The sequence below is a fragment of the Pelodiscus sinensis genome, chromosome 19, assembly GCF_049634645.1.
Source record: "Pelodiscus sinensis isolate JC-2024 chromosome 19, ASM4963464v1, whole genome shotgun sequence".
NCBI classification, from domain to species: Eukaryota; Metazoa; Chordata; order Testudines; family Trionychidae; genus Pelodiscus; species Pelodiscus sinensis.
This window is the reverse complement of record NC_134729.1, coordinates 25734548-25760123: the sequence shown is the minus strand read 5'-3', so window position 1 is coordinate 25760123 and position 25576 is coordinate 25734548. Positions and strand designations below refer to the sequence as shown.

General features: G+C 53.2%; 1 protein-coding gene across 1 annotated transcript in view; it reads left to right on the top strand.

Annotated features, from left to right (window-relative positions):
• The first annotated feature begins 3717 nt into the window (after positions 1 to 3717).
• Positions 3718 to 25576, top strand: part of FBN3 (fibrillin 3) — a 169618-nt gene continuing 147759 nt past the window's right edge. Inside the window, exons 1-2 of the mRNA XM_075903143.1 lie at positions 3718 to 3875; positions 6948 to 7219. Coding sequence (XP_075759258.1) covers positions 7050 to 7219 — 170 coding nt within the window. The 5' untranslated portion in view covers positions 3718 to 3875; positions 6948 to 7049. The remainder of the gene's footprint in view (positions 3876 to 6947; positions 7220 to 25576) is intronic.

The window sequence follows — 25576 nt, the reverse complement described above, 5'->3', positions numbered from 1 at the left end:
AGTGTGGCCGTTCTCATGTTCTTAATCCTTCACTTGCCTGCTCTACTCCAAGAGCATAGCACAGCAGGCAGGAGTAAAAGCCTAAGCAATGTAGAAAGGGGATTTAATGAATTACAACTCCACAGGAATTTCTCCCTGGGAGAGGAAGGGAAGGAAGCAAAACAACCCATCACAGATTTTCAAGGGTATTTAAGTGTCTGAAGCGGCCAATGGTCACCCAAGGGGCTTCCAGAAGTGCCCTTGGTGTCTAAGGGTATGTCTACACTACAAAGTTAGTTCGAACTAACGGACGTTAGTTCGAACTAACTTTAATAGGTGCTACACTAGCGCTCCGCTAGTTCGAATTTGAATCGAACTAGCGGAGCGCTTAGTTCGAACTAGGTAAACCTCATTTTACGAGGACTAACGCCTAGTTCGAACTAGCTAGTTCGAACTAAGGGCTGTGTAGCCCTTTAGTTCGAACTAGTGGGAGGCTAGCCCTCCCCAGGTTTCCCTGGTGGCCACTCTGGCCAACACCAGGGAAACTCTATGCCCCCCTCCCGGCCCCGGACCCCTTAAAGGGGCACGGGCTGGCTACGGTGCCCGTGCCAGGTGCAAGCCTGCCAGCACCCAGCTAGCAGACCCTGCACCTGGCACGGCACAGAGCCACCCACCCGATGCCCCCCAGCCCACCCCCTCTTGCCGGGACCAGGCTGGCGGCTCCCGGGAGCTTCCCCTGGACTGCAAGAGGCGGGCACCTTCCTGGGCTAGTGCGGACATCGTGGACCTCATCCACAATCTCCGCACTAGGCACAGGAAAGTGGCCGTCTAGGGCAGGAGAGCTGCCAGCCTGGCCACCCAGGACCAGGTGTGCATGAAAATCAAGGGAGTCCACTGAGACCCCCGACACTGAGCCCTGAGCTTACAATGGCCGTACTGGGTCAGACCAAAGGTCCATCTAGCCCAGTAGCCTGTCTGCCAACAGCGGCCAACCCTAGGGACCCTGGAGGGGATGGACCGAAGACAATGACCAAGCCATTTGTCTCGTGCCATCCCTCTCCAGCCTTCCACAAACTTTGGGCAGGGACACCACTCCTACCCCCTGGCTAATACCACTCCATGGACCCAACCTCCATGACTTGATCTCACTTCCCTTTAAACTCTGTTCTAGTTGTAGCCTTCACAGCCTCCTGCAGCAAGGAGTTCCACAGGTTAACTATTTGCTTTGTCAACAACAACAACAACTTTCTCTTACTAGTTTCAAGCCTGCTACCCAGTCCTTTCCTTTGGTGTCCTCTAGTCCTTCTTTATGGGAACTCAGGAAGAACTTTTCTGAATGCACCCTCTCCATCCAACCTCTGCTTTTAGAGACCTCTATCCTGTCCCCCCTCCATCTCCTCTTGTCTAAGCTGAACAGTCCCAGTCTCTGTAGCCTCTCTTCATATGAGACCTGTTCCCAACCCCTGATCATGTTAGTTGCCCTCCCCTCTCCCAGCCTCTCTCTTCCCCTCTCCCACCTCCTTTTCCCAGTCTCCCCCAGTTTTGTTCATTAAAGACAGAGTCAATGTTGGAAGAAACGTTATCTTTATTTTGTACATCAATAAGAAGGGGGGCTAGGGAAGGAGGTGAGGGAGGAATGGGGTACGAGCCCCCGATGGGGAGGACTGGGCTGGCTCTGCGGGCTTCTGGGGGTGGAAGCTCTCCTGCAGCCCCCCAATTACTCCCTCTCCCCAGATGGCAGGCTGCGGCAAGTGCAGCCGGGCTGATGGCCGAGTGGTGTGATGTGCCCAGTGTGGGCACTCAGGGCACTCCAAGCCAGAACTTCTTTGGAAGCGGGGCACCCCTTAGAACTGTGTGTCCGGGGTGGGGGTCGGGACCCTTTAAGCGCAGCCCTCGGCTAGCCTGAGACAGCATCTCCATGCTCTAAGTCCTCCTTTTATGCCCTGCCGGCACTGCTTCCGGCCATCCTTAAGCCCTGTTCAGAGTCCACTCAATGTGGACTTACTAGTTCGAACTAGCAAAACGCTAGTTCGAACTAGTTTTTAGTTCTAGACGCGTTAGTTCGAACTATCTTAGTTCGAATTAACTAATTCGAACTAAGTTAGTTCGAACTAGCACTGTAGTGTAGACGTACCCCCACTCACACAGATTTCTCATCTTTGAGCATCTAGGCATCTATCTGCATCTTCAAGTGCTTGTGCCTTTACGAATCTGGCCCCTTGACACCTTGGGGATGGGCACCCTGGAAATACCAGACTAGAACAGAGTTTCCTGTGGCTGCCATTCGCCCTAATTTGCTTAGCCCTTGAGAAAGCAACATTTAATCTCTCGTCACTCCACTATTGCACAGCATGGCATAAGGGCCCAATCCTGCTGCTCTTGCTCAAGCGAAAGGCGTATTCAGTTCAGTGGGAGTAAAGCTTGCAGGATTGGGCCCCCAACCAGACCCTGTAAAGCACAAAAAACTGCCTGCCCTCTGGAGCACTGTCTGTCCCCTCTCTCCTAGCTTGCTGTTAATTAGGCCAAGCATGGTTTGACTTCTGTAAAGCTAGCAGGGGGCTGATTGCTGGGAGAGAAAAGAACAAAGGGGACAGCGAGGACCTTGCAAAGAGGCAGGAGAAGGCTGAAGAAGCTGCTGTTGCGGAGCAGGCCTGGGGTTTGTCAGAGGATTTCGACACCTCTGTGCATTGATCCCTGGGTTGCATGTGGACTCTGAGTGGGGGAGGGGGAGTGTAAAAGGGTAGCAGAGCAGGGGCAGATATGCTCTTAGGACAATAGAAAGCCCCAATCCTATCACTGGGCGCTTTGCATGCAAATTTTCCGGCTCCTTTTGGTTCTGTTCAGTTACCCGTCCCACACTTCGCTGCTTTTCAGGAGTTCATGGGCGCTCCTTTGGCCTATTAGCGGGTCTGCACTGGATTTTCTGGGGAGAGTTCTGGTATTTCCTTGCTGCACAGCACTGGTGGCGTTTAGTTCCTGCACAAACCAAGGGTGTGCAGAGACACACGTGAAAAGAGTCCGAGGTGTGTGTGTGTCTGTGCACACGTGCTTTTTATTGTGCAAGAGAAGGCATCAATAATCATTATTGAAACAAGATGGAGAGGAAACCTGCCTTGTGCACCGCCAGCAAATCCAGGCCAGGAAGGGATGTGTGAGGAGAAGAAAGAGCGAATCTAAAGCTATCAGCAGCCGACTGTGGAGAGTTAATAACACATTTTGAAATCTCAAAAATTGGGGTTTGGGGACGGGGGAGGGGTTAATGTGGCGTTTGTCTGATATCTCTGAGCTGGATCATTTCGCTCCAACCTCCCTTGATTATCCCTGATCAATTGCAGTAAAACATCTGGCAGGAAATGTCTTTTACTTTCTCCTTTCCATTGCTCTAATAGGGGATCATTTTTCCCTCCTTCCAAAAAAGAGCAACCAATCACCCCCCCCCCGAGAGTGGATTCTCCCCCCCCCCCCCAGTCTTTTGATGTGAAATCATTGTTACTAATTTTCTTCTGCTGCCTAAAGCTGGGACCAGCAGCCAGTCAATGGAGTTGAAGCGGGTGTTCAGCATGAGGTGAACCAGATGGGTCTCCAACACACAAGGAAGGGTTTGGTGGGAACTATGTCCGCATTCAAAAGTCTCTTGCTAAACTCAACCTCTCCCCCCATCCCCCCTCCTTGGAGTGAAAAACTTTTGGCTCAAGAATGCAGTAGAGTTGTTCTCCTGTTCCTCCCACTCCTCCTGCACCCCTTCTCCCGCGACAAGGCCCTCCCCCTCTCCAAGCTGGATTCGGCTGCACCTTTTTTCTTTTCTTCAGGGGTGAGGGCTTTACTCCCTGCTTCTCTGCCCAGATCTCCACTAAACAAAGGAGCTCTGGGCGCATCACCGGCTCCAGGACAACAAGGTATTTAAAGACTAAATCCAGCCCTCTGGAAGTGGCTAAGGGGATGCTTCTCTCTCCTCCTCCCGCTCTCCAAGCTAGCTTGCAATGCGCTGCATTTTCTCTCTTTCAGTTTTCCCTCTTTAGGTCTGACACCCCGCTTGAAATCTCTTTCCTCTTCCCCTCCAGCCTGTCCCAGCTCCCCGAGTCCTCCCCGCCTTGGGCACTGTGCGTGTCTTCCAAAGAGCGCTGGGCCGTCTCCGCGCTGCAGAGCACTTGGGAGCTTTTCTGACTCTGGCGAGGCTGGAAACGACTTTTCCATTCGCTCGTTTGAACGCTTCCAGGGGAGCGCGCCTCGACTGAGGCTCAGGGGTGCGCCTCTGCTCGCGCGGCGGAGCGCGGGGGTCGCTCCCGGCCCCTGGGACCCGGCTTGCGCGCGTGTGGGGCTCGGAGATCCCCCTTTGTCTCGCGGGAGCGAACCCCCTCGCCCCGCGGAGGAGCAGGCTGGTGCCGGGAGGGCAGGTCCTTTGTCTCGCCCTTTGCTCTGCGTCCCGGCTCGCTCCTCGCGCGGTGGGACTAGGGCGCCGGAGCGCGTGGCCTCGGGAGCCCGGCGGCTCTGGCCGGGGCGTGCTCTGGAGCCGGGAGTTTGCAGGCACCTTTCGGCCTCGGCGGGGCTGCTGGGGGCTGGCTGGAGCGGGAAGGCGCGGGGGGGGGGGGGGGGCTTTCCTGTGGGGAGGGGGCCCGGGGGTGCGCGATGCTCTGCGGTGGGCGGGGGGCCAGCCCCAGGGAGTGAGGGCGGGGGGCAGAGCTGCTGAGTGTTTGCACATGCCAGGGCGGGGCTGGAGGACGAGGGAGGGGGCGCTCGGCGGGGGGGGGATTAAGCATCTCGAGTTTCCCACACTGCCTGCCCCTCTCAGCGCAGCCCCACTGCCCGGCTCCGGCCCTGCCTCCCCACATGCATCCTGAGCTCAGGACACAGGGCCTCAGCCCAAGGCCCCCGCCGGCCCGGCCCTGGCACCCGCCTGGTGTCCACAGCCCCAGCCCTGGGGTGGCGCCTTTCTCCCCTCTGCTCACCCTGCCCCTTTGCCTGGGCCCTGCGGGCATGGGGCTGGAGGGGGCGAGGGCTGCCAGATGGTTCCAACAGAAATCCCGGACACGCTTGACACGACACCACAATCTGCATCCCCCTGAGTTCGAACACACCCCGGTTCTAGTGTCTCCATGTGTTTCCCGCACAGAAAGCTCCAACACCGACCGGACTGTCGGGTTCAGAACCTAGAAGGGGCGGACAGGCACAGAAGCTGAGCCACTGAAATAAAGCCGCTGGAGGTGTCTGTGGGCTCCAAATCCCTGGCTTCTTGGCTCCCAGTAACATGGGCCAAATCCCTCCCCCCACGCCCTCCCCCAGCCACGGCCCCCAGTGACACGGGCCAAGTCCCAACCTCCAGGCCCTCCCCCGGCCACGGCCCCCAGTGACACGGGCCAAGTCCCAACCCCCACGCCCTCCCCCAGCCACGATCCCCAGTGACATGGGCCGAGTCCCAACCCCCAGACCCTCCCCCAGCCACGACCCCCAGTGACACGGGCCAAGTCCCAACCCCCAGGCCCTCCCCCAGCCACGGCTCCCAGTGACACGAGCCGAATCCATCTCCTCAGGGCCTCCCCTGGCCACGGCTCCCAGTGACACGAGCCAAATCCATCTCCTCAGGGCCTCCCCTGGCCACGGCTCCCAGTGACACGAGCCGAATCCATCTCCTCAGGGCCTCCCCTGGCCACGGCTCCCAGTGACACGAGCCGAATCCCTCTCCTCAGGGCCTCCCCTGGCCACGGCTCCCAGTGACACGAGCCGAATCCCTCTCCTCAGGGCCTCCCCTGGCCATGACCCCCAGTGACACGGGCTGAGTCCCTCCCCGTACGCAAGCGCCCCGGTGTTGAGGCGCCTCCTCCGGGTGGCTGTCCAGGCAGTCTGGGCTCAGTGACCCAGGCCGTGGCAAAGTGACTGGAGCTGTGGCCTGGGACCCGGGCGTGGGCTGTGTCTGGGGACATGCCCAGGCCTTGTCTCCCACAGGCCACAGCACAGGTTGATGCCAGGCAGACGCTCCGGACTGAGGGCAGATGCTCTGACGCTGGCCTGTTTGCAGACCCAGGTGCCCTGTGCCCACCCTGGGCTGCCCACCCTGGGCTACTCCCCTTGCTGGTGCTAAGGGACACCCCAGGCCTGCTACTGCTGGACCCCACCATCGGCATTACAATCGCCCCCCCCCCCAGCTTTCATGCTGAGTCAGGCTGACACCCCCTCCCCCCCGCACCTGGTCTGGCCCCGCTCACGCACGGGCTCTTCCCTGCCACTCTGTTCGCTGCTCGGCCTAGAGCTCACGCCAGCCCCTGTATGGCCCAGACGCCTGCTGCTCTCACTGAGGCCCTGCAAATGCCAGCCCAGCCCTAGCCCGTGACATGGACCCTCATCTCCCTGGCCCAGGGACGTGCCTGCCATTCCAGCTCATGCAGACCCTCCACGCTCACCCCCTCTCCCCACCAGTCCCCGTCAGCCCTGGGGAGAGGAAGGGGATTTCAGGTGGAAGACGAGGCGCTGGGAACATGGCTTTCAGGGCAATGTACTGCCCATGCCTCTCTCCATCCCAGCCCCTGCCCCTCCCGGTCGGACGGGCACGTGGAGCTGGGAGGATGGAGCTGGGGAATTTGGCAAGCCGGAGTGGCCCCAAAATACGAGGCTACTTCTCCTGGGAAACCCCTGAATTCTGGGGGCCTGCAGCAACCAAACCTCCGGCCATGCTGCAGAAATTGGGTGCCCCTGTAGGTGGGCCCAGGGGGCGCAGAGGGAAGAAAGTATCTGCTCTCCGCAATGCTCCAGAGGGAGCTGCCTCTGTCCGTGCCCAGCTCTTGGGAAAGGAATTCTCTGGCAGCGGCTGTGTGCGCGAGCGTGTTAGCTGGAACCTGAACAAGAGAGCCAAAGTCAGTGCAATGTTATGACCTCATGCTATGAATGCGGGGGAGGGGGTCGGGCGCTGAATGATCATTTTAAAACTGTGAAAGCCCTGAAACACGTGTGTCTCCTCTGCCCTGTCTCTGCTTTAGGCTCAGAAGGGGCCCTCGGTGTTTGCTGCCAGAGTCCTTCCTCCAACAGCAACTGGAAGAGGCTTTCAGGGCAGCAGAGGGAACCAAAGACTCGGTGCCATCATGGGGGTGTTGTGGCTGGCCAAGTTCATGCTGGGATGTTCAGCGCTGTTGTACATGGAGCAAGCCCAGGGCCAATATGAAGGAGACTTGCAGGCAGAGAGATTTGCCGGCTATGAGGAAAGGCAGCCAGCAAACCGCGTGCGGAGAAGAGGCCAAGACACTTTACGAGGGTATGTTGAACCTTCATTTCTTTTTATGGTCGAGAACTTGGGCTGTCGATGCAGCATGCGGGGTCTGCAGAGCGGGCCGGCTCCGGGCTGTCGATGCAGCACGCGGGGTCTGCAGAGCGGGCCGGCTCCGGGCTGTCGATGCAGCACGCGGGGTCTGCAGAGCGGGCCGGCTCCGGGCTGTCGATGCAGCACGCGGGGTCTGCAGAGCGGGCCGGCTCCGGGCTGTCGATGCAGCACGCGGGGTCTGCAGAGCGAGCCGGCTCTGGGCTGTCGATGCAGCACGCGGGGTCTGCAGAGCGAGCCGGCTCCGGGCTGTCGATGCAGCACGCGGGGTCTGCAGAGCGAGCCGGCTCCGGGCTGTCGATGCAGCACGCGGGGTCTGCAGAGCGAGCCGGCTCCGGGCTGTCGATGCAGCACGCGGGGTCTGCAGAGCGGGCTGGCTCTGGGCTGTCGATGCAGCACGCGGGGTCTGCAGAGCGGGCTGGCTCTGGGCTGTCGATGCAGCACGCGGGGTCTGCAGAGCGAGCCGGCTCCGGGCTGTCGATGCAGCACGCGGGGACTGCAGAGCGAGCCGGCTCCGGGCTGTCGATGCAGCACGCGGGGTCTGCAGAGCGGGCTGGCTCTGGGCTGTCGATGCAGCATGCAGAATCAGCAGAGCGGGCCGGCCACTCCCACCTGCGGCAAACCCGAGAGGGGCACAGGAATCAGGCGAGGGAGAGCGGACACAGCTGCTCTCCCTTGGGTCAGAGTGTCCCTGTGGCAGGGTCTGGAGATTTTCACACCCAGCACTCCAGCGCCAGTCCGGATCTGGGCTGTGCGGTTGCAAGATCTCAGTGTCTGGTGGCTGCTCTGGTCTGGTGGCCGCGCCCAACAGATGGTGGTTCTCAGAGGACCCAGGTCACAAAGCCCAGCCTGGTAATGGGCTCTTACTGGCAGCCAGGGCAGCGGTGCCACGGGAGGTTGGGGCGCAGTGGCAGACCCCTATGAGGAGCAGGCACTGCCACTGCCCGCGCTGCAGCTGGGGGGTCAGCCTGGCACCTCCCCCCATCACTACGAAGCTGCCTGGCTGGGAAAGCTTTTGTGTGTCATCGTGCGGAATGGGAGCAGCCCCAGGGCTGTTCTGAAGGCAAGTTCCTCTCCCGCTTGCCTGGGAACACTGCTGTCACGGGTTCATGTTTCCTGGACGCAGGCCCTCTGCACAGACACGGTCACACAAGCAGCACCTGAACCACAGGGAGCTGGAGCCCAGAGGCTGGCCAGGGGAGGGACCCACTCACCACCAGGAGGGGAGCCCTAGGGCCAGCTCTACCCCTTCCTAGAGTTTAGGCATCGGTTGCCACTTGCTTATGCCGCCGTGTGATTCCGGACGGATGGACAGCGGCTGCGGTGGCGGCATTTGGCTTGGAGCCTTTTCGGAGGGGAGCGGGAACTCGAGGCACCCGAGGGCTTTGGCAAACGTGGCGGTGTGTGTGTTAGAGCCCCACGCACTGGAGGGGCTCGCTGTTCCTCTTGTGTGCAAATATAAACAGCTGGCCCTGTTTTTCAGTGGTTTAACCTGTTCAGGCCACACAGTGAGTTTGAGGCAGCATGAGGGACGGAGAGGAGGGCTGCTGGCTCCCAGTTCCTTGCTGGGAGCATTGGTGCACACAGCCACCTCTTTGCATTTCTGTTCTGTTTGCTTAATAGCCTTTGAAGCTCTCAGCGGGATGAGAGGCCCTGGGGGGGAAGTGCCAGCTCTGATTAGAAAAGCCTGTGGAACTGCAAACGGAGGTGCCCATCTTCGGGGATTACTCCTTGGTTTGGAGGCGAAATGCAGGAATAGCGTTGTAGAAGACAAGGAGGGAACTAGAACACGTGGAACGTCTTCCCAGAGATTCTTGGATTCAGACTTCTAACCCTCTGGTCATTGGAAGAAGTGGGCCGTGCCCACGAAAGCTCATGATCCCACCTCCATGTTTTGTTGGTCTCTAAGGGTACGTCTAGATGACAAGCCTCTTTCGAAAGAGAGCGTCTAGACTGCAAGCAGATTTTTCTAAAAAGCGAGGCGCTTTGTCGAAAGGGAGTTTGGACGCTCTCTTTCGAAAAAGTACATTTTGCATTCAATAGCGCCTTTTTTCAAAAGAGTAATTGTGAAAAAAGACGTCATTCCTCATAAAATGGAGTTTACGACTGGGCGACATGACAGCATAGAGGAACATCCCTCTCTTCCCCAACTTCCAATCAAAATATATCCTGACGCATCAGGATTGAGATCTGTTGCCATTTCTTACTGGAGATGATCCTCTTATTCACAAGAATAAAATCTAGTTGTGAATCATACTGAGAACATGCAAGTGGCCGTACTGGGTCAGAACAAAGGTCCATCTAGCGCAATGTCCTGTCTTCAGTGGCTAATGCCTGGTGCCCCAGAGGGAATGAACAGAACAAGTGATCATCATGTGACCTATTCCCAGCTCCTGGCAGAAGTTTAGGGACATCCAGAGGAAGGAGTTGCATCCCTGACCATCCTGACTAATGAACCTATCTGGCAGGAACTTACTTCTCTTTTGAATCCAGTTAGGCTGGGTCTACATTGGTGTGATCTTGTGCAAAAGCGGCCACTTTTGCGCAAAAACATGCTGCCTGTCTACACTGGCGGGGAGTTCTAGTGCAAGAACACTGACATTCTAATGTATGAAATCAGTGCTTCTTGCACAAGAACTATGATGCTCACAGTTGCTTTTGTGGAAAAACTTGCCAGCTGTCTACACTGGCCGCTTGAATTTCCGCAAGAACACTGATGATCTCATGTAAGATTGTCAGTGTTCTTGCGGAAATACTATGCTGCTCCCATTCGGGCAAAAGCCCTCTTGCGCAAATGCTTTTGCACAAGAGAGCCAGTGTAGACGCAGTATTGTTTTGTGCAAAAAAGCCCCAATCGCAAAAATGGCGATCGGGGCTTTCTTGCGCAAAACCGTGCTTTGGTGGAAAAGCATCCATGCCAATCTAGACGCTCTTTTCCACAAATGCTTTTAACGGAAAAACGTTTCCGTTAAAAGCATTTGCGGAAAATCATGCCAGTCTAGACATAGCCTATTTGCGCAAGATTATGCCAACGTAGAAGTAGCCTTACAGTTTTGGCCTTCAGAACTTCTCCTACCACATAACGAGCATGTGAAGGCACTCAGATGCCTATTCCCTTGCTCTGGTCTGCAGACACACCTGCACCAAAATAACTAAACTAAACTAACTTCATTCATTTCTTTTGTTGTTTTGGGGCAGGTTTCTCTAGCATTGATTCCTTGTACCCTGTATCCACTAATTCTTCTTCTTGCCAGACTAAGGGTACGTCTACACTACAACATTAATTCGAACTAAGCTAATTCGAACTAACGGATCCAGACTAAAAAACTAGTTCGAATTAGCGTTTTGCTTATTCAAACTAGCATGTCCACATTAAGTGGACCCTGAAGCGGGGTTAAGGCTGGCCAGAAGCAGTGCTGGCAGGGCATCAGAGGAGGACTTAGAGCATGGAGATGCTGTCTCAGACTAGCTGAGGGCTGTGCTTAAAGGGTCCCGACCCCCACCCCGGACAGACAGTTCTCAGGGGTTCCCCGCTTGCAAAGCAGTCCTGGCTTGGAGTGCCCTGAGTGTCCACACTGGGCACATCACAGCACTTGGCCATCAGCCCGGCTGCACTTGCCGCAGGCTGCCATCTGGGGAGGGGGGGAAATTGGGGGGCTGCAGGAGAGCTTCCACCCCCAGAAGCCCGCAGAGCCATCCCAGTCCTCCCCATCGGGGGCTCGTACCCCATTCCTCCCTCACCTCCTTCCACTTACCCTTCCCTAGCCCCTCTTCTTGATGTACAAAATAAAGATAACGTGTCTTCCAAAATGGAATCTGTCTTTATTGAACAAAACTGGGGGAGACTGGGAAAAGGAGGTGGGAGAGGGGAAGAGAGAGGCTGGGAGAGGGGAGGGCAACTAAAATGATCAGGGGTTGGGAACAGGTCCCATATGAAGAGAGGCTAAAGAGACTGGGACTTTTCAGCTTAGAAAAGAGGAGACGGAGGGGGGACAGGATAGAGGTCTCTAAAAGCAGGAGTTGGGTGGAGAGGGTGCATACAGAAAAGTTCTTCATGAGTTCCCCTAAAGAAGGACTAGAGGACACCAAAGGAAAGGAATGGGTAGCAGGCTTCAAACTAGTAAGAGAAAGTTGTTCTTCACAAAGCAAAGAGTCAACCTGTGGAACTCCTTGCTGCAGGAGGCTGTGAAGGCTAGAACTGGAACAGAGTTTAAAGGGAAGTGAGATCAAGTCATGGAGGTTGGGTCCATGGAGTGGTATTAGCCAGGGGGTAGGAGTGGTGTCCCTGCCCAAGGTTTGTGGAAGGCTGGAGAGGGATGGCACGAGACAAATGGCTTGGTCACTGTCTTCGGTCCATTCCCTCCAGGGTCCCTAGTGTTGGCCGCTGTCGGCAGACAGGCTACTGGGCTAGATGGACCTTTGGTCTGACCCAGGACGGCCATTGTAAGCTCAGGGCTCAGGGCTCAGGGTCGGGGGTCTCATTGGACCCCGTTGATTCTCTTGCACACCTGCTCTTGGGTGGCCAGGCTGGCAGCTCTCCTGCCCAAGCCAGCCACTTTCCTGTGCCTAGTGCGGAGATCGTGGACGAGGTCCATGATGTCTGCACTAGCCCAAGCGGGTGCCCGCCTCTTGCGGTCCTGGGCAAGCTTCCGGGAGCAGCCAGCCTGGTCCTGGGAAGAGGGGGAGGGCTGGGGGGCATCGGGTGGGTGGCTCGATCCATGCCAGGTGCAGGGTCTGCTGGCTGGGTGCTGGCAGGCTTGCACCTGGCACGGGCACTGTAGCCAGCCCGTGCCCCTTTAAGGGGTCCGGGGCCAGGAGGGGGGCAGTAGAGTTTCCCTAGTGTTGGCCAGAGTGGCCACCAGGGAAAGCTGGGGAGGGCTAGCCTCCCACTAGTTCGAATGAAGGGGCTACACAGCCCTTAATTCGAACTAGCTAGTTCGAACTAGGCTTAATCCTCTTGGAATGAGGATTACCTAGTTCGAACTAAGCTCTTGAACACTTTCACACATGAGTAACTTTACTCATGTTAAAGAACTTCAGCAGGGTAGCTGAGTTAGTCTGTACCAGGAAAAACTTAAAAAACAACAAATAGTCTAGTAGCACCTTAAAGACTAACAAAACATGTAAATGGTATCATGAGCTTTCCTGGGCAAAACCCACTTCTTCAGATGTTAGAAGTTCCTGTGCAGGGCTATTCTGTTTACGCTCTCCTTTTATGGAAGTTGCCTGCCTAGAGCTGGTTTGAAAATGAAGAAAATGCAGAACAAATTATTTTTTGGCAAACATTTTAATGTCCAGATATTTTGCTGATAAATTAAATATTTTGATTCAGCTACAGTGCATCATAGCAATTGTTCTTTAGGGCTGTGTCTAGACTGCAGGATTTTTTCGAAAAAAGTAGCCTTTTTTTGAAAAAACTTCACCTGCGTCTAGACTACAGCCGAAATTAAATCGAAAGAACGCGGCTTTTCTTTCGACGGCGGTACTCCTCATTTCACGAGGAAAAACGCCTTTTTTCGAAAGTGCTTTTTTGAAAAAAGGCGTTCTTGAATGCAAACAGGGCTTTTTCGAAAGAGAACATCCAGACTGCCTGGGTGCTCTCTTTCGAAAAAGTGGCTTGCTTTTTGAAAAGTACTGCTTGCAGTCTAGACGCTTTTTCGAAAGAGGCTTGCAGTCTAGACGTAGCCTAGGTGACACATGCTCCCTGTCTTCTCTATAAACCAGCCATCCTGGTTGGACTGCATTTCCCATGATGCACCAGACTATCTCCTTGGAGAGGGTTCAATACATTGTATGAATCCCTGTCCATAGTGCCTCATGGGAGATGTAGTCCTGCTGTGGAATCCAGCCCATTAAGGAGTGTGGAGACAAGAGGAAATGACTTTCAGCCCCCTTGAGGCACCATGGCAACATCTCCAGAACAAAATATTTTGTTTTTCAGCTAAAAATACGGCAGTTTTCAAGTATTTGGGTATTTTTAATGAAAATTCAGAGTTTACTAGAGAAAGTGGATACTTCTTGGGGGAAAAGTTTTGTGAAAAAAGCCACACTTTTTTCTCAGAAAATAATTTTGTCAATGGAAATTTTTTGAGCAATTTTTTGGTACTAGTACTGCACCATCAGAGCACTCCAGCCATTTTGATAGTATGAATTTTATTTAGAAACCCCCCTTTTTACATTACATTTTGCACCGTCCATCCTGAAGAATTGCAAAATATTTTGTAAAGTTGAAACATTGTTCGCGGGCAGTGCCGCACCGAGCCATAGTTGCACCCTGGGCAACGGGCGCGCGGTGCATGCGCGGCCCTGCCCCCGGGTGTGCGGCGCCCCTTACCACTTCAATCAGGCGGCCCCCATAGGTTGGCACCCCGGGCAGCTGCCCGGCTAGCCCCCCCCTATAATCCAGCCCTGTTTGCAGGGGTCAGTTCACCCATCTGAAATGAACATCAGAACATAAGAACGGCCACACTGGGTCAGACCAGAGGTCCATCCAGACTCCCAGGCTGTGTCTACACTGGGCCACTTATTCCAGAAAATCAGCCACTTTTCCGGAATAAGCTGCGAGCTGTCTACACTGGCCCTTGAATTTCCGGAAAAGCAATGATGCTCTACTGTACAAAATCAACTGCTATTCCGGAAAAACTGTTCTCCTCCCGCTTGGGCATAAGTCCTTATTCCGGAACACTGTTCCGGAAAAGGGCCAGTATAGACAGCCCTGTAGTCTTTTCCGGAAAAAAGCCCTGATCGCGAAAATGGTGATCAGGGCTCTTTTCCGGAAAAGCGCGTCTACATTGGCCACAGACACTTTTCCAGAAAAAGGGTTTTTCCGGAAAAGCAGCCTGCCAATGTAGACGCTCCTTTTCTGGAAAAACTGAAAACGGAATAGTATTCCGTTTTAAGCATTTCCGGAAATTCATGCCAGTGTAGACACAGCCCCAGTGTCCTGTCTGCTGACAGTGGCCAATACCAGATGCTCCAGAGGGAGGGATCACAACAGGTAATCCAGACAAACTGAGGCTAGAGACACCATTCCTACCCATCCTGGCTAATAGCCAACGGTGGACTCTCACCTCCATGAATCTATCTAGCTCTTTTTTGAACCCTGTTATAGTCCTAGTCTTCACCACATCCTCTGGCAAAGGAGTTCTGCTTCTGGGGTGGAACACTACAGGCATGTCTACACTATAGAGGGTTTTTTTTTGAAAAACAGCCGTTTTTCCGAGAAAAAAAACCCCTTCAGTTACATCCACACTGCAATCAGGTTCTTTCGAAAGAAAATCAAAAGCACAGGGGTTTTTCTGGCATTGGTAATCCTCTTTTTACGAGGAAGAAGCCTTTTCCAAAAGAACTCTTTCAGAAAAGGGTGCGTGTGGTCGGGGGAGAGGCAGTTCTTTTGGAAGAAGAGGAAAGAGGAAAAAGCACAGGTTTCCCTGGTGACCATTCCAGCCATAGTAATCACAGCTTAAATGCGAGATAGTGTCCATTCAGTGTGGATGCTCTCTTTCAAAAAGGCAGGTCGCTTTTTCGATGTGCTTTGGCAGTGTGGACGCTCTGTCAGAAGAAGTTTTTTCCGAAGATCTGTTCTGGAAAAGCTTCTTCTCAAAGAAGCCTGCAGTCTAGACGTAGCCAGGTGACCGTATACGACAAAAAAGGAAGCAACATCCTTTATCCCACGGAGTTTTGGGAAACTGGGTGTAATGATCCTGGACTGTCAGGGAGAGGTCTTCTCCAGCTCTGACTTCAATGAGTTGGAATCTGAACATGATATAAGGATTCTACTCCAATTCCTCTGAAAAGTGCTCTGGCAACTTCAAATGTATTTGGGCAGAAGCTTCCGTGGGCTGTGTGATGACGCATTGGGGTTTTCCCGTCTCCTGCACCCCCGAAATGGCACGGACAGATTTCACCAGCCAGTAGAATAGAGGGAGTTTATTGCTTCTCCAGGATACAGCACAGCACAGATGCAATCTGGTTACAGGAACTGGGGCTAAGAGGCCTCAGTGCCCCCCCTTGAGATGGGGGGTGTCTGGGCCTTACAATCCCAGCCCCCCTCCCCAGCTCCTTCTCTCCTGCTTCCCAGACCGAAACTACCACTCTCTTCCAGCCCTGCCCCCCAGCCAGGGCAGCATTCCACCTTTCTTTGTTTCTCTCCCTGGGGGGTAGCTGGTCAGACAAGTTTGGAGCCCCCTTTGCATAATGACTCCCCCTGCCCTGCTGGGTCATGCTACAGACAGCAGAGGTCGCCCACAGCCCCAGCAAGGTACCCACACTACGTCACAGGCTGCAGCCCACTTCATCAGATGCATGAAGTGGAAACTTCAGTTTGGCAGGGATCTAGACCTGTGCAAAGACGGGAGCGTTACATTATTATGTGGAGGGCCAGTGCTAATGGGGCCAGTTCAGTCCGGGTGGACGTTGCCACTCCCAGCAGTTGATGAGAAGGTGAGAATAGCAAAAGGAGAAAAATTACTTTCTGTAGTGAGCCAGCCACGGCCAGTCTGATGCTGTCAGGTTGGCCGTGAATTCCAGCTCTGCCGTTTCGCACAGCAGTCTGTTTTAGAAGGTATTTTGCTAAAATGTGGCAAGTTTCTAGTCTGTTGAGTCTCTCGCTGAGTCTCCAGGGAGGGTGAAGTGCTCTCCTACTGGTTTTTGAATGTTACCATCCTTGATGTCTGATGCGTGTCCATTTATTCTTTTGCATCGAGACAGTCCGGTTTGGCTGATGTACGGTGCATTGCTGGCACATGGTGGCATAGATCACGTTAGTCGATGTGCAGTTGCATGAGCCCCTGTGGCAGTTCTGGGTTGGAGCAGTGGGGTGGGGAATGGGCTGTGGGCAGTGCTTACCAGGGGGCCTCTGTCAGCTCCTAGGCAGAGGGGCCAGGTGGCTCTGTGCTGTGTGCACTGCCTCTGCCCGCAGGTGCTGTCCCCACAGCTCCCATTGGCTCCCATTTCCAACCAATGGGAGCTGCAGAGCCAGCACTCAGAGCAGGAGTAGCGCAAGGAGCCTCCCTGGCCATCTCTTGACCTCGGAGTGTTGCTGCTTCTGGGAGCTGTTTGGAGCCAAGTAGGGACCCTGCCATTTCCACCCAACTGGGCTTGTGATGACCCTATGACAGGTTGGGTCCCAGGGATCCCCTTGTGACTATCACCCAGTGTGCTGATCACGCCACTGAGCTTGCCTACCTGTCCTCTGTGGCTCGGCACCACCCTGTCCTGCTGCTCTGGTCTCCCCCAGCAAAGGCACTGAGCTGAGGTCACAGCCCCCCAGCAGAGCAACACAGTTGCTGACAATAGCCCTCAGTTATAAGCATAGTCCCCAAATAGGGAAAGGGGGGGAGGTTAACCCCCCGGATAAATCCGTCTTACTGTGGATAAAAGTTTTACACGGAGAAAGCTCAGAAGGTTCACCTTCTTTACCAGTGAAAGAGAGAGATGCCTAGTGGTTGTCTCCCTCCCCTGTAGTAATTATTCACACTGATTAAAACAGATCAAAGCAAGCTAGTAATCTAAAATAACTAGAACACATCAGCTAATCCTAGTATACTACGGCTATGTCTAGACTTCACTGTTAAATCGGAAATAGATATGCAACTTGCAGTACGCAAATTGCATCTCTTTTTTATTTACTTTTGAAAGAGGTTCTTTCGAAATTTGGTACATCTACATAGCACCAAATTGCACAAGAAAGTGCTCTTTTGAGCCATCTCTCATTCTTCATAGAATGAGGTTTACAGGGATGGCGAAAGAGCGCGTCTGTTCTCTTCGAAAAATGTTTCAAGAAGACGTGTTCCTTGGACGCAGCGTTGCTTTTTTGGGATACTTCTGGCTCCATCCTGCCCCACACCCAGCCCCTCCTGCTGGCTCCCATCCTGTCCCATGGCCCAGCCCCTCCTGCTGGCCCCCAACCTGCCCCACATCAGCCCCTCCCCGGCAGACTAGGGGGCAGCCAGAGGGAGATGGGCGCAGTTCTTTGATTTAGGGCTGCTTGGCCCCCACACAAGGCAGGGCAGGAGGAGTCATGATGCCAGCGAAGAGTTGGGTGCAGCGGTGCTCAGCTCCACCATACCCCCGGCTCACCCTGGTGTATTCCCAGCCCACCCCAACACCCTTCTTACATTGGTGGAGGAAGAAAAAAGAAAATCATAATCGGTAAAGTCTTCAAATGATATAAAACCAGGGGCTGGGATGCGGGGGCTCAGAGCTGGGGTTAGGGTGTGGGGGGCTCAGGGCTGGGATTGGGGTGCGGGGGGCTCAGGGCTGGGGCTGGGATGCGGGGGGCTCAGGGCTGGGATTGGGGTACAAAGAGCTCAGGGCTGGGGCTGGGGTATGGGGGGCTTAGAGCTGGGGTTGGGGTGCAAGGGGCTCAGGGCTGGGGCTGGGGTGCCAGGGCAGTGTGGGGACTAGGGTGCGGGCAGAGCTTGTCTCTGGGACGCCCTGGAAGTGGTGACCTGTCTCTCGGTTCCTAGCAGGGGTGCGGCCAGGCTGCGCTGCCCAGTATGCACTGTCTCCGCCTTCCGGCCCCGCCCTCACAGCCCATTGGCTGTGGTTTCCTGCGCACCCCAGTTCCCCCCCCCCCATGCTCAAGCCCTCCAAAACCCACCAGCCTCTCCGGCCTTCGCCCTGCTTCACAGGCAAACAGTGCCTCCTGCTGATCCCCCATTGGGAGCTGTGGCATCGGCCATTGTCTATATGCAGGCAGCTAAGCAGCCTCCCCTGCCCTGAGGGCTTCAGCAAAAGTCTCACCCCCATTCCCACCACTAGGCACTGGGGCATTTTCTGGGAAACCGAGGCACACACCGTTTTCATCTAGGGCAGTAAGACTCACATGCAACACCCCAAGGTGAATAGGAAGCCTAGTTCCTAGGAATAGGAAGCCTAGTTCGAACTACCTAGTTCGAGCCCCATGTAGCCGCGCTGCACGGGGTTCGAACCAGCGGGGTTTTAAAAATGGCGGAGCCCCACTTATGCAAATGAAGCCCGGGAAATTCAAATCCCGGGCTTCATTTGCAAGTGCGGTATGCATACATTACCCCGCTAGTTCGAACTAGAGAGAAGCTTGAAACCAGGATCCCCAAAGAATTGAAAGAAGCAAATGAAAAGCACCTGCCATGAATTATTTTTTAAAGCCTCCTCATTTTATAACTCCTCTGAAGCCTGATCATTGCACATGTGGGATGGGCCAGGCTGCCTTCCACATCTTGAGATGTGGCGTGGCATGAAGGTCAAACCAGAGACACAGTCTCTGGCCAGTGAACCCCTGAAGTTTTTAACCACCGGGAAAGGGCGGCCATGCCAGGGCAAACTGGAACCAGACATCAGAAGGTTTTTGGAACTGTTGCCTGGCTGTGGCAGAAGCCTCACAGTAGCCCAGACTTTGTTTAAAACAAATTAAAGATTTAGAACAAACCAAAGGCAGGAGTTCGTCACACAACGCATAGTCAACCTGTGGAACTTTTACAGGGTTCAGAAGAAGAACTGGATAAATTCATGGAGGTTAGGTTCATCAATGGCTGTGAGCCAGAGTGGGGTCCCTGGCCTGTTTGTCAGGGGCTGAGAATGGGCAACAGGGGAGGGATCACTGGATGATTCCTGGTTCTGTTCACTCCCTCTGGAGCACCTGGCAGGCAGGACACTGGGCTGGACGGGCCTTCGGTCTGACCCAGTCTGGCCGTTCTGATGTTCTTATGTTATTCTTTTGTTACACGTTACCTCCAAGTATATCAGGCCTTGAACCCCAGGCGGAAGTGGAGTTGTGCCTGGCTCGTTTTCTCTCTTCTCTCACCACAATTAACAAGTCTCAAAGGGGTAGCCATGTTAGTCTGTAACTTTAAAAATGAATGGTTCTGTGGCACCTTAGGATGTGTCTACACAGCAAAGTTATTCTGAAATAACTGCGAGTGTCTACACAGCAATTCCATTATTTCAAAATAATTTCAAAATAATGGCTGGCTTATTCCGACTTCTGTAAACCTCATTCTATGAAGAATAACAGCAATTCCAAAATAGCTATTTCAAAATAAACGCTCCACTTCTGCTATTTCAAAATAGCACTGCACCAGGGCCATTCTAAGTTATTCCTGCTGGGGATCTGAATAGAGATGGCATGTCTACATTAGGGGAGCCTGCATTGGACTCATTTTTGAGGCTTTCCTGCAGTGTAGACGGGCTATTTCGAAATAACTATTCCAGAACAGCTTATTCCGAAATAACTGAGCAGTGTAGACGTACCCTTAGGCTGTGTCTAGACTACATGCCTCTGTCGTCAGAGGCATGTAGATTAGACACATAGGCAAAGTCAAATGAAGCCGCGATTTAATTGATCGTGGCTTCATTTACATTTACATTTACATGGCTGCCGCGCTGAGCCGACAAACAGCTGATCAGCTGTTTGTCCGCTCAGCACGCTAGTCTGGATGCTCCCCTGCTGACATCAAAGCCCTTTGTCGGCAGCCCCGTTATTCCTCGTGGGATGAGGTTTACCGGGGCTGCCGACAAAGGGCTTTGATGTCGGCAGGGGAGCGTCCAGACTAGCGCGCTGAGCGGACAAACAGCTGATCAGCTGTTTGTCGGCTCAGCGCGGCAGCCATGTAAATTTAAATGAAGCCGCGATCATTTAAATCACGGCTTTCATTTGACTTTGCCAAAACAACAAATCTACATGGCTCCGTCGACGGAGCCATGTAGTTTAGACGTACCCTTAGAGACTAACTGAAATCTGGAGTATCATGGGCTTTTGTGGGCAAACTCCGCTTCCCCAGATGAGGAGCCTGAGTAGAAATAACAGCAACCAAGTTATTTATAACAGAAACAAAAAAGGTACCTGTCTATTGTACGACTGGTGCTAATGAGGCTAATTAAGTGGGCTGGAAGTGTCCCATAATGTATTCATCTGCAAATTAGACACTGTTTCCCTGAGTGGACCAAAGCCATTAACTTTTTGTCGCATTATAAAACTGGTCTCCACCCTGCGTTTTTACATCTAAAGCTCAGCGTGCTTGTGATACCGTCGACATGTTTGTGTTAGTCGCTAGGGTGCACAGGACTGCTCATTGTTTTCACAATTAACACGACACGTGCTGGTAGCGAAGAGCAGGGCCAAAGATTTCCCATCCTCTCCTCTCCTCCCCTGCCATCCCCATTCGTGCCTGGCCCAGATGTCGCAGCAACCAGAGTCTATTAAAGCCAGGAGTCTGGAGTGAGGGCACATCATCTGTGGACTCGGTGCATGAAAGAGCCATTCTGAGCTGTGTTCAGTGCAGTCAGATGGGCCTGAAGCTCCTTAGCTCCTTGGCTCATGTGCACCTCACCCATCACCCCTATTGCAAAGACCGAGATCAAAGTATTAACAACAGTAGAAACAAATGTGAGGCAGCAAACGGAGGCTTTTCACGTGGGGCTCTTATTCCCCAGCCGTTCTTTGGAGCCTTGATTTAGTGTGTGTAGGCCATTGATTTTGGACCTCTCAGCTAAACTGGCCTATCTTGTTACCGGTCGCTAATGTGGAAGGCAAGATTCTGTACGGCAGCCCCTTCTCTGGAATGGACGTTAGTAGGTTTTGGGGGTTTTGTTCCGACATGGGAACTGGTTTGGAAGTTTTGATTTGTTTCAGAGGTTTAAGAACAAATGGATGGAGGAGTTGGTGGTACTGCTTTCCAGATGATGCTGTTGTGAAATTCCTGGAAACACATTATATATTTAGTCTGTTTTCAAAGAAATGTCTTCTTTGTGGTTGATTCCTTTGTTTATATAGTGGCTTTTAATACAGTTTTGCCCAAATCAAATTTAACTTTACTTACCATTAATTGAAAAAGCTCCGCAAATGTACAAATAAGCAGCTTAAAGGAAGAGGGGTGGCAAAGAGAGGTGCGTAGACAGAGCTTTTGTAGAAACTCCCCACTAAAAAAGCTGCAAACATGACTGTTTTGCGTACTAGGCAAAGGAGCCTGAATCCAAAAGTGAATAGGGGTTTAAAAAAAGATTTTTCTCTGCATTTTTCCTCATTCCTTTTATGAGATTAAAATATTTCCCGTCTCTTTAATCTTGATTTGCTGTTTGACTAGTGCAGGAGACAGACTTGGCTTTCTGAGACCCTGTCTGTAATAATGAGAATGTTATCAAATGTTACAAATGGTAGCAAACAGAGGGGCTCCTTGTGATGTAACAAAGAGAATGTTATTAAATGTTACAAATGGCATTAAATGGAAGGGCTTGTTGAGATGAGGCCTAGCGATCAGTCCTACAAACCCTTACTGTGTGCCGTAGCCCTGCTGAGAAAGGCAGGACTAGTCCTGGCCAGAGGAGTGAGTGGTCCTGGTGACTGATTACTGCTCTATCGGTTTGTTCTAAACTCTTTTCTGCTCTCACCCTTCAGTGTGGGACGGGTTTCAATTTGTCACCTAAAAAGGAAAGCTCTGGTTGGGGGGTGGGGGGGTAGAATGTGTTAGAGGATAGACAGAGAAATTCTTGCTGCCTCTGTATGAATGCATGGAATCCCTAGATCTTGAATGTGGTCGCTTCATCTCAAAAAAGATACCTTAGCCTTGGAAAAGGTTTAGAAAAGGACAACAAAAGTGAGGAGGGGTTTGGAACAGCTCCCATATGAGGAGAGATTAATAAGCCTCTGAATGTTCAGCCTGGAAAAGAGGAGCCTAAGGGGGGAAATGATAGAGGGCTCTAAAGTTATGACTGGTGTGGAGAAAGTAAATAAGGAAGAGTTATTTACTGGCTCCCAGAATACAGCAGGTGAAATGTCATCGGTAGCAGGTTTCAGACAAACAAAAGGACGTTTCTCTTCACATAATACAGTCACCCCATGGAACTTCTTGCCAGCGGATGTTGTGAAGACTGGGACTTTAACAGGGTTCAAGAAAGAATTAGATACATTCATGGAGGTTGGGTCCATCAATGACAGTGAGCCAGTTTGGGCAGGAAGGGTGTCCCTGGCCTGTCTGTCTGACTGGGTGATCACTTAGGGGCTCGTCTAGATGACATTCCTCTGTCGAAAGAGGAATGTAAATGAGCCCGATCGAAAGTGCAAGTGAAGTGCAGATTTAAATATCCCGCGCTTCCTTTGCATAGTCACGTCCGATCGCTGTTTCGAAACAGGGTTTTTCGAAAGTGACAGTACAGTCTAGACGCGGTTCTTTCGAAAAAACCCACCCCTTTTTCGATAGAGCCTGTACTCCTCATTTTTTCAGGAGTACGGCTTCTTTTGAAAAAGAGTTTTTTTCCCAAAAGAACCGCGTCTAGACTGCGCTTTCACTTTTGAAAAATCCCTTTTCAAAACAGCGATCGGATGCGAATATGCAAATGAAGCGCGGGATATTTAAATCCGTGCTTCATTTGCACTTTCGATCGGGCTCATTTACATTCCTCTTTCGACTGAGGAATGTCGTCTAGATGAGCCCTTAGAATCCTAGAACGCCAGGGCGGGCAGAGACCTCAGGAGTCATCGATCCAACCCCCTGCCTGTAGCAGGACCAGCCCCAACTCAACCATCCCAGCCAGGGCTGTGTCAAGCCGGGACTTAAAAACCTCTAGGGATGGAGATGTCCCCCTCCCCAGGGATCCCATCCCAGTGCTTCCCCACCCTCCTCGGGAAATACTTCAGGATTCCCTGTTCTGTTCATTCCCTGTGGAGCACCTGGCATTGGCCTGTGTCTCAAGACAGGGTGCTGACTAGACAGACCTCTGTTGCAAACACCGAGATCAAAGTATGAACAACAGTAGAAACAAATGTGAGGCAGCAAACGGAGGCTTTTCACATGGGGCTCTTACTCCCCCAGCCGTTCTTTGGAGCCTCGATTTAGCGTGTAGGCCATTGACTTTGGACCTCTCAGCTAAACTGGCCTATCTTGTTACCGGTCGCTAATGCGGAAGGCAAGATTCTGTACGGCAGCCCCTTCTCTGGAATGGACGTTAGTAGATTTTGGGGGTTTAGGTTTTAATCTGACCCAGTATGATGGTTCTTACATTCCTATGCTATCCCCCTGTTCTCCCAAGACCCCCCACCCCCGAGGGCACATCCCCCACCCCCAGGCTCTGCCAAGGAGTGATAGGATAGTATCTGTAAGAAATGTAAGTTACTTTCCTCCTGGTTTCATGTTGAAATGCTTCTAAATTTGTAGCACATGGGAATAGAGATTTGGTGTGGAGAGGACACGTGTGGCCTCCTGCAGATCATGTCTCACATCCAGCCACGTGCTTTTGGGAATCTCACGAGGCCTCTACCCATCTCTGTAGGGGTACGTCTACACTACAAAGTTAGTTCGAACTAACTTAGTTCGAATTAGTTAATTCGAACTAAGCTAATTCGAACTAACGCGTCTAGAACTAAAAACTAGTTCGAATTAGCGTTTTGCTAATTCGAACTAGCAAGTCCACATTGAGTGGACTCTGAACAGGGCTTAAGGATGGCCGGAAGCAGTGCCGGCAAGGCATAAGAGGAGGACTTAGAGCATGGAGATGCTGTCTCAGGCTAGCCGAGGGCTGCGCTTAAAGGGTCCCGACCCCCCCCCCCGGACACACAGTTCTAAGGGGTGCCCCGCTTGCAAAGAAGTTCTGGCTTGGAGTGCCCGGAGTACCCACACTGGGCACATCACACCACTCGGCCATCAGCCCGGCTGCACTTGCCGTAGGCTGCCATCTGGGGAGAGGGGGCAATCGGGGGGCTGCAGGAGAGCTTCCACCCCCAGAAGCCTGGAGAGCCAGCCCAGTCCTCCCCATCGGGGGCTCGTACCCCATTCCTCCCTCACCTCCTTCCACTTACCCTTCCCTAGCCCCCCTTCTTATTGATGTACAAAATAAAGATAACATTTCTTCCAACATTGACTCTGTCTTTATTGAACAAAACTGGGGGAGACTGGGAAAAGGAGGTGGGAGAGGGGAAGAGAAAGGCTGGGAGAGGGGAGGGCAACTAACATGATCAGGGGTTGGGAACAGGTCCCAGATGAAGAAAGGCTACAGAGACTGGGACTGTTCAGCTTAGAAAAGAGGAGACGGAGGGGGGACAGGATAGAGGTCTCTAAAAGCAGGGGTTGGGTGGAGAGGGTGCATTCAGAAAAGTTCTTCCTGAGTTCCCATAAAGAAGGACTAGAGGACACCAAAGGAAAGGAATGGGTATCAGGCTTCAAACTAGTAAGAGAAAGTTGTTCTTCTTCCCAAAGCAAATAGTTAACCTGTGGAACTCCTTGCTGCAGGAGGCTGTGAAGGCTACAACTAGAACAGAGTTTAAAGGGAAGTGAGATCAAGTCATGGAGGTTGGGTCCATGGAGTAGTCTTAGCCAGGGGGTAGGAGTGGTGTCCCTGCCCAAAGTTTGTGGAAGGCTGGAGAGGGATGGCACGAGACAAATGGCTTGGTCACTGTCTTCGGTCCATCCCCTCCAGGGTCCCTAGGGTTGGCCGCTGTCGGCAGACAGGCTACTGGGCTAGATGGACCTTTGGTCTGACCCAGGACGGCCATTGTAAGCTCAGGGCTCAGGGTCGGGGGTCTCAGTGGACCCCCTTGATTTTCATGCACACCTGCTCTTGGGTGGCCAGGCTGGCAGCTCTCCTGCCCTAAACGGCCACTTTCCTGTGCCTAGTGCGGAGATCGTGGATGAGGTCCACGATGTCCGCACTAGCCCAGGAAGGTGCCTGCCTCTTGCGGTCCAGGGCAAGCTCCCGGGAGCCGCCAGCCTGGTCCCGGGAAGAGGGGGTGGGCTGGGGGACATCGGGTGGGTGGCTCTGTGCCGTGCCAGGTGCAGGGTCTGCTGGCTGGGTGCTGGCAGGCTTGCACCTGGCACGGGCACCGTAGCCAGCCCGTGCCCCTTTAAGGGGTCCGGGGCCAGGAGGGGGGCATAGAGTTTCCCTGGTGTTGGCCAGAGTGGCCACCAGGGAAACCTGGGGAGGGCTAGCCTCCCACTAGTTCGAATTAAGGGGCTACACACCCCTTAATTCGAACTAGCTAGTTCGAACTAGGCTTAATCCTCGTAAAATGAGGTTTACCTAGTTCGAACTAAGCGCTCCGCTAGTTCGATTCAAATTCGAACTAGCGGAGCGCTAGTGTAGCGCCTATTAAAGTTAGTTCGAACTAACTTTGTAGTGTAGACATACCCTAGGTGTCTAACGATGGTTACAGATCAGGCCCTGGGCTCCCCAGTAGTTTGTCATTTGACCTGCTAACAAAATTCCGAGCTGTCTTATCTTCCCGAGGGTGGGGCCTCAAGGGTATCCCTGGCCGGCTAAGGGATACCTCAGAAAAGATATTTTGGCCTTGGAAGGGGTTCCGAAAAGGGCCAATAAAATGATCGG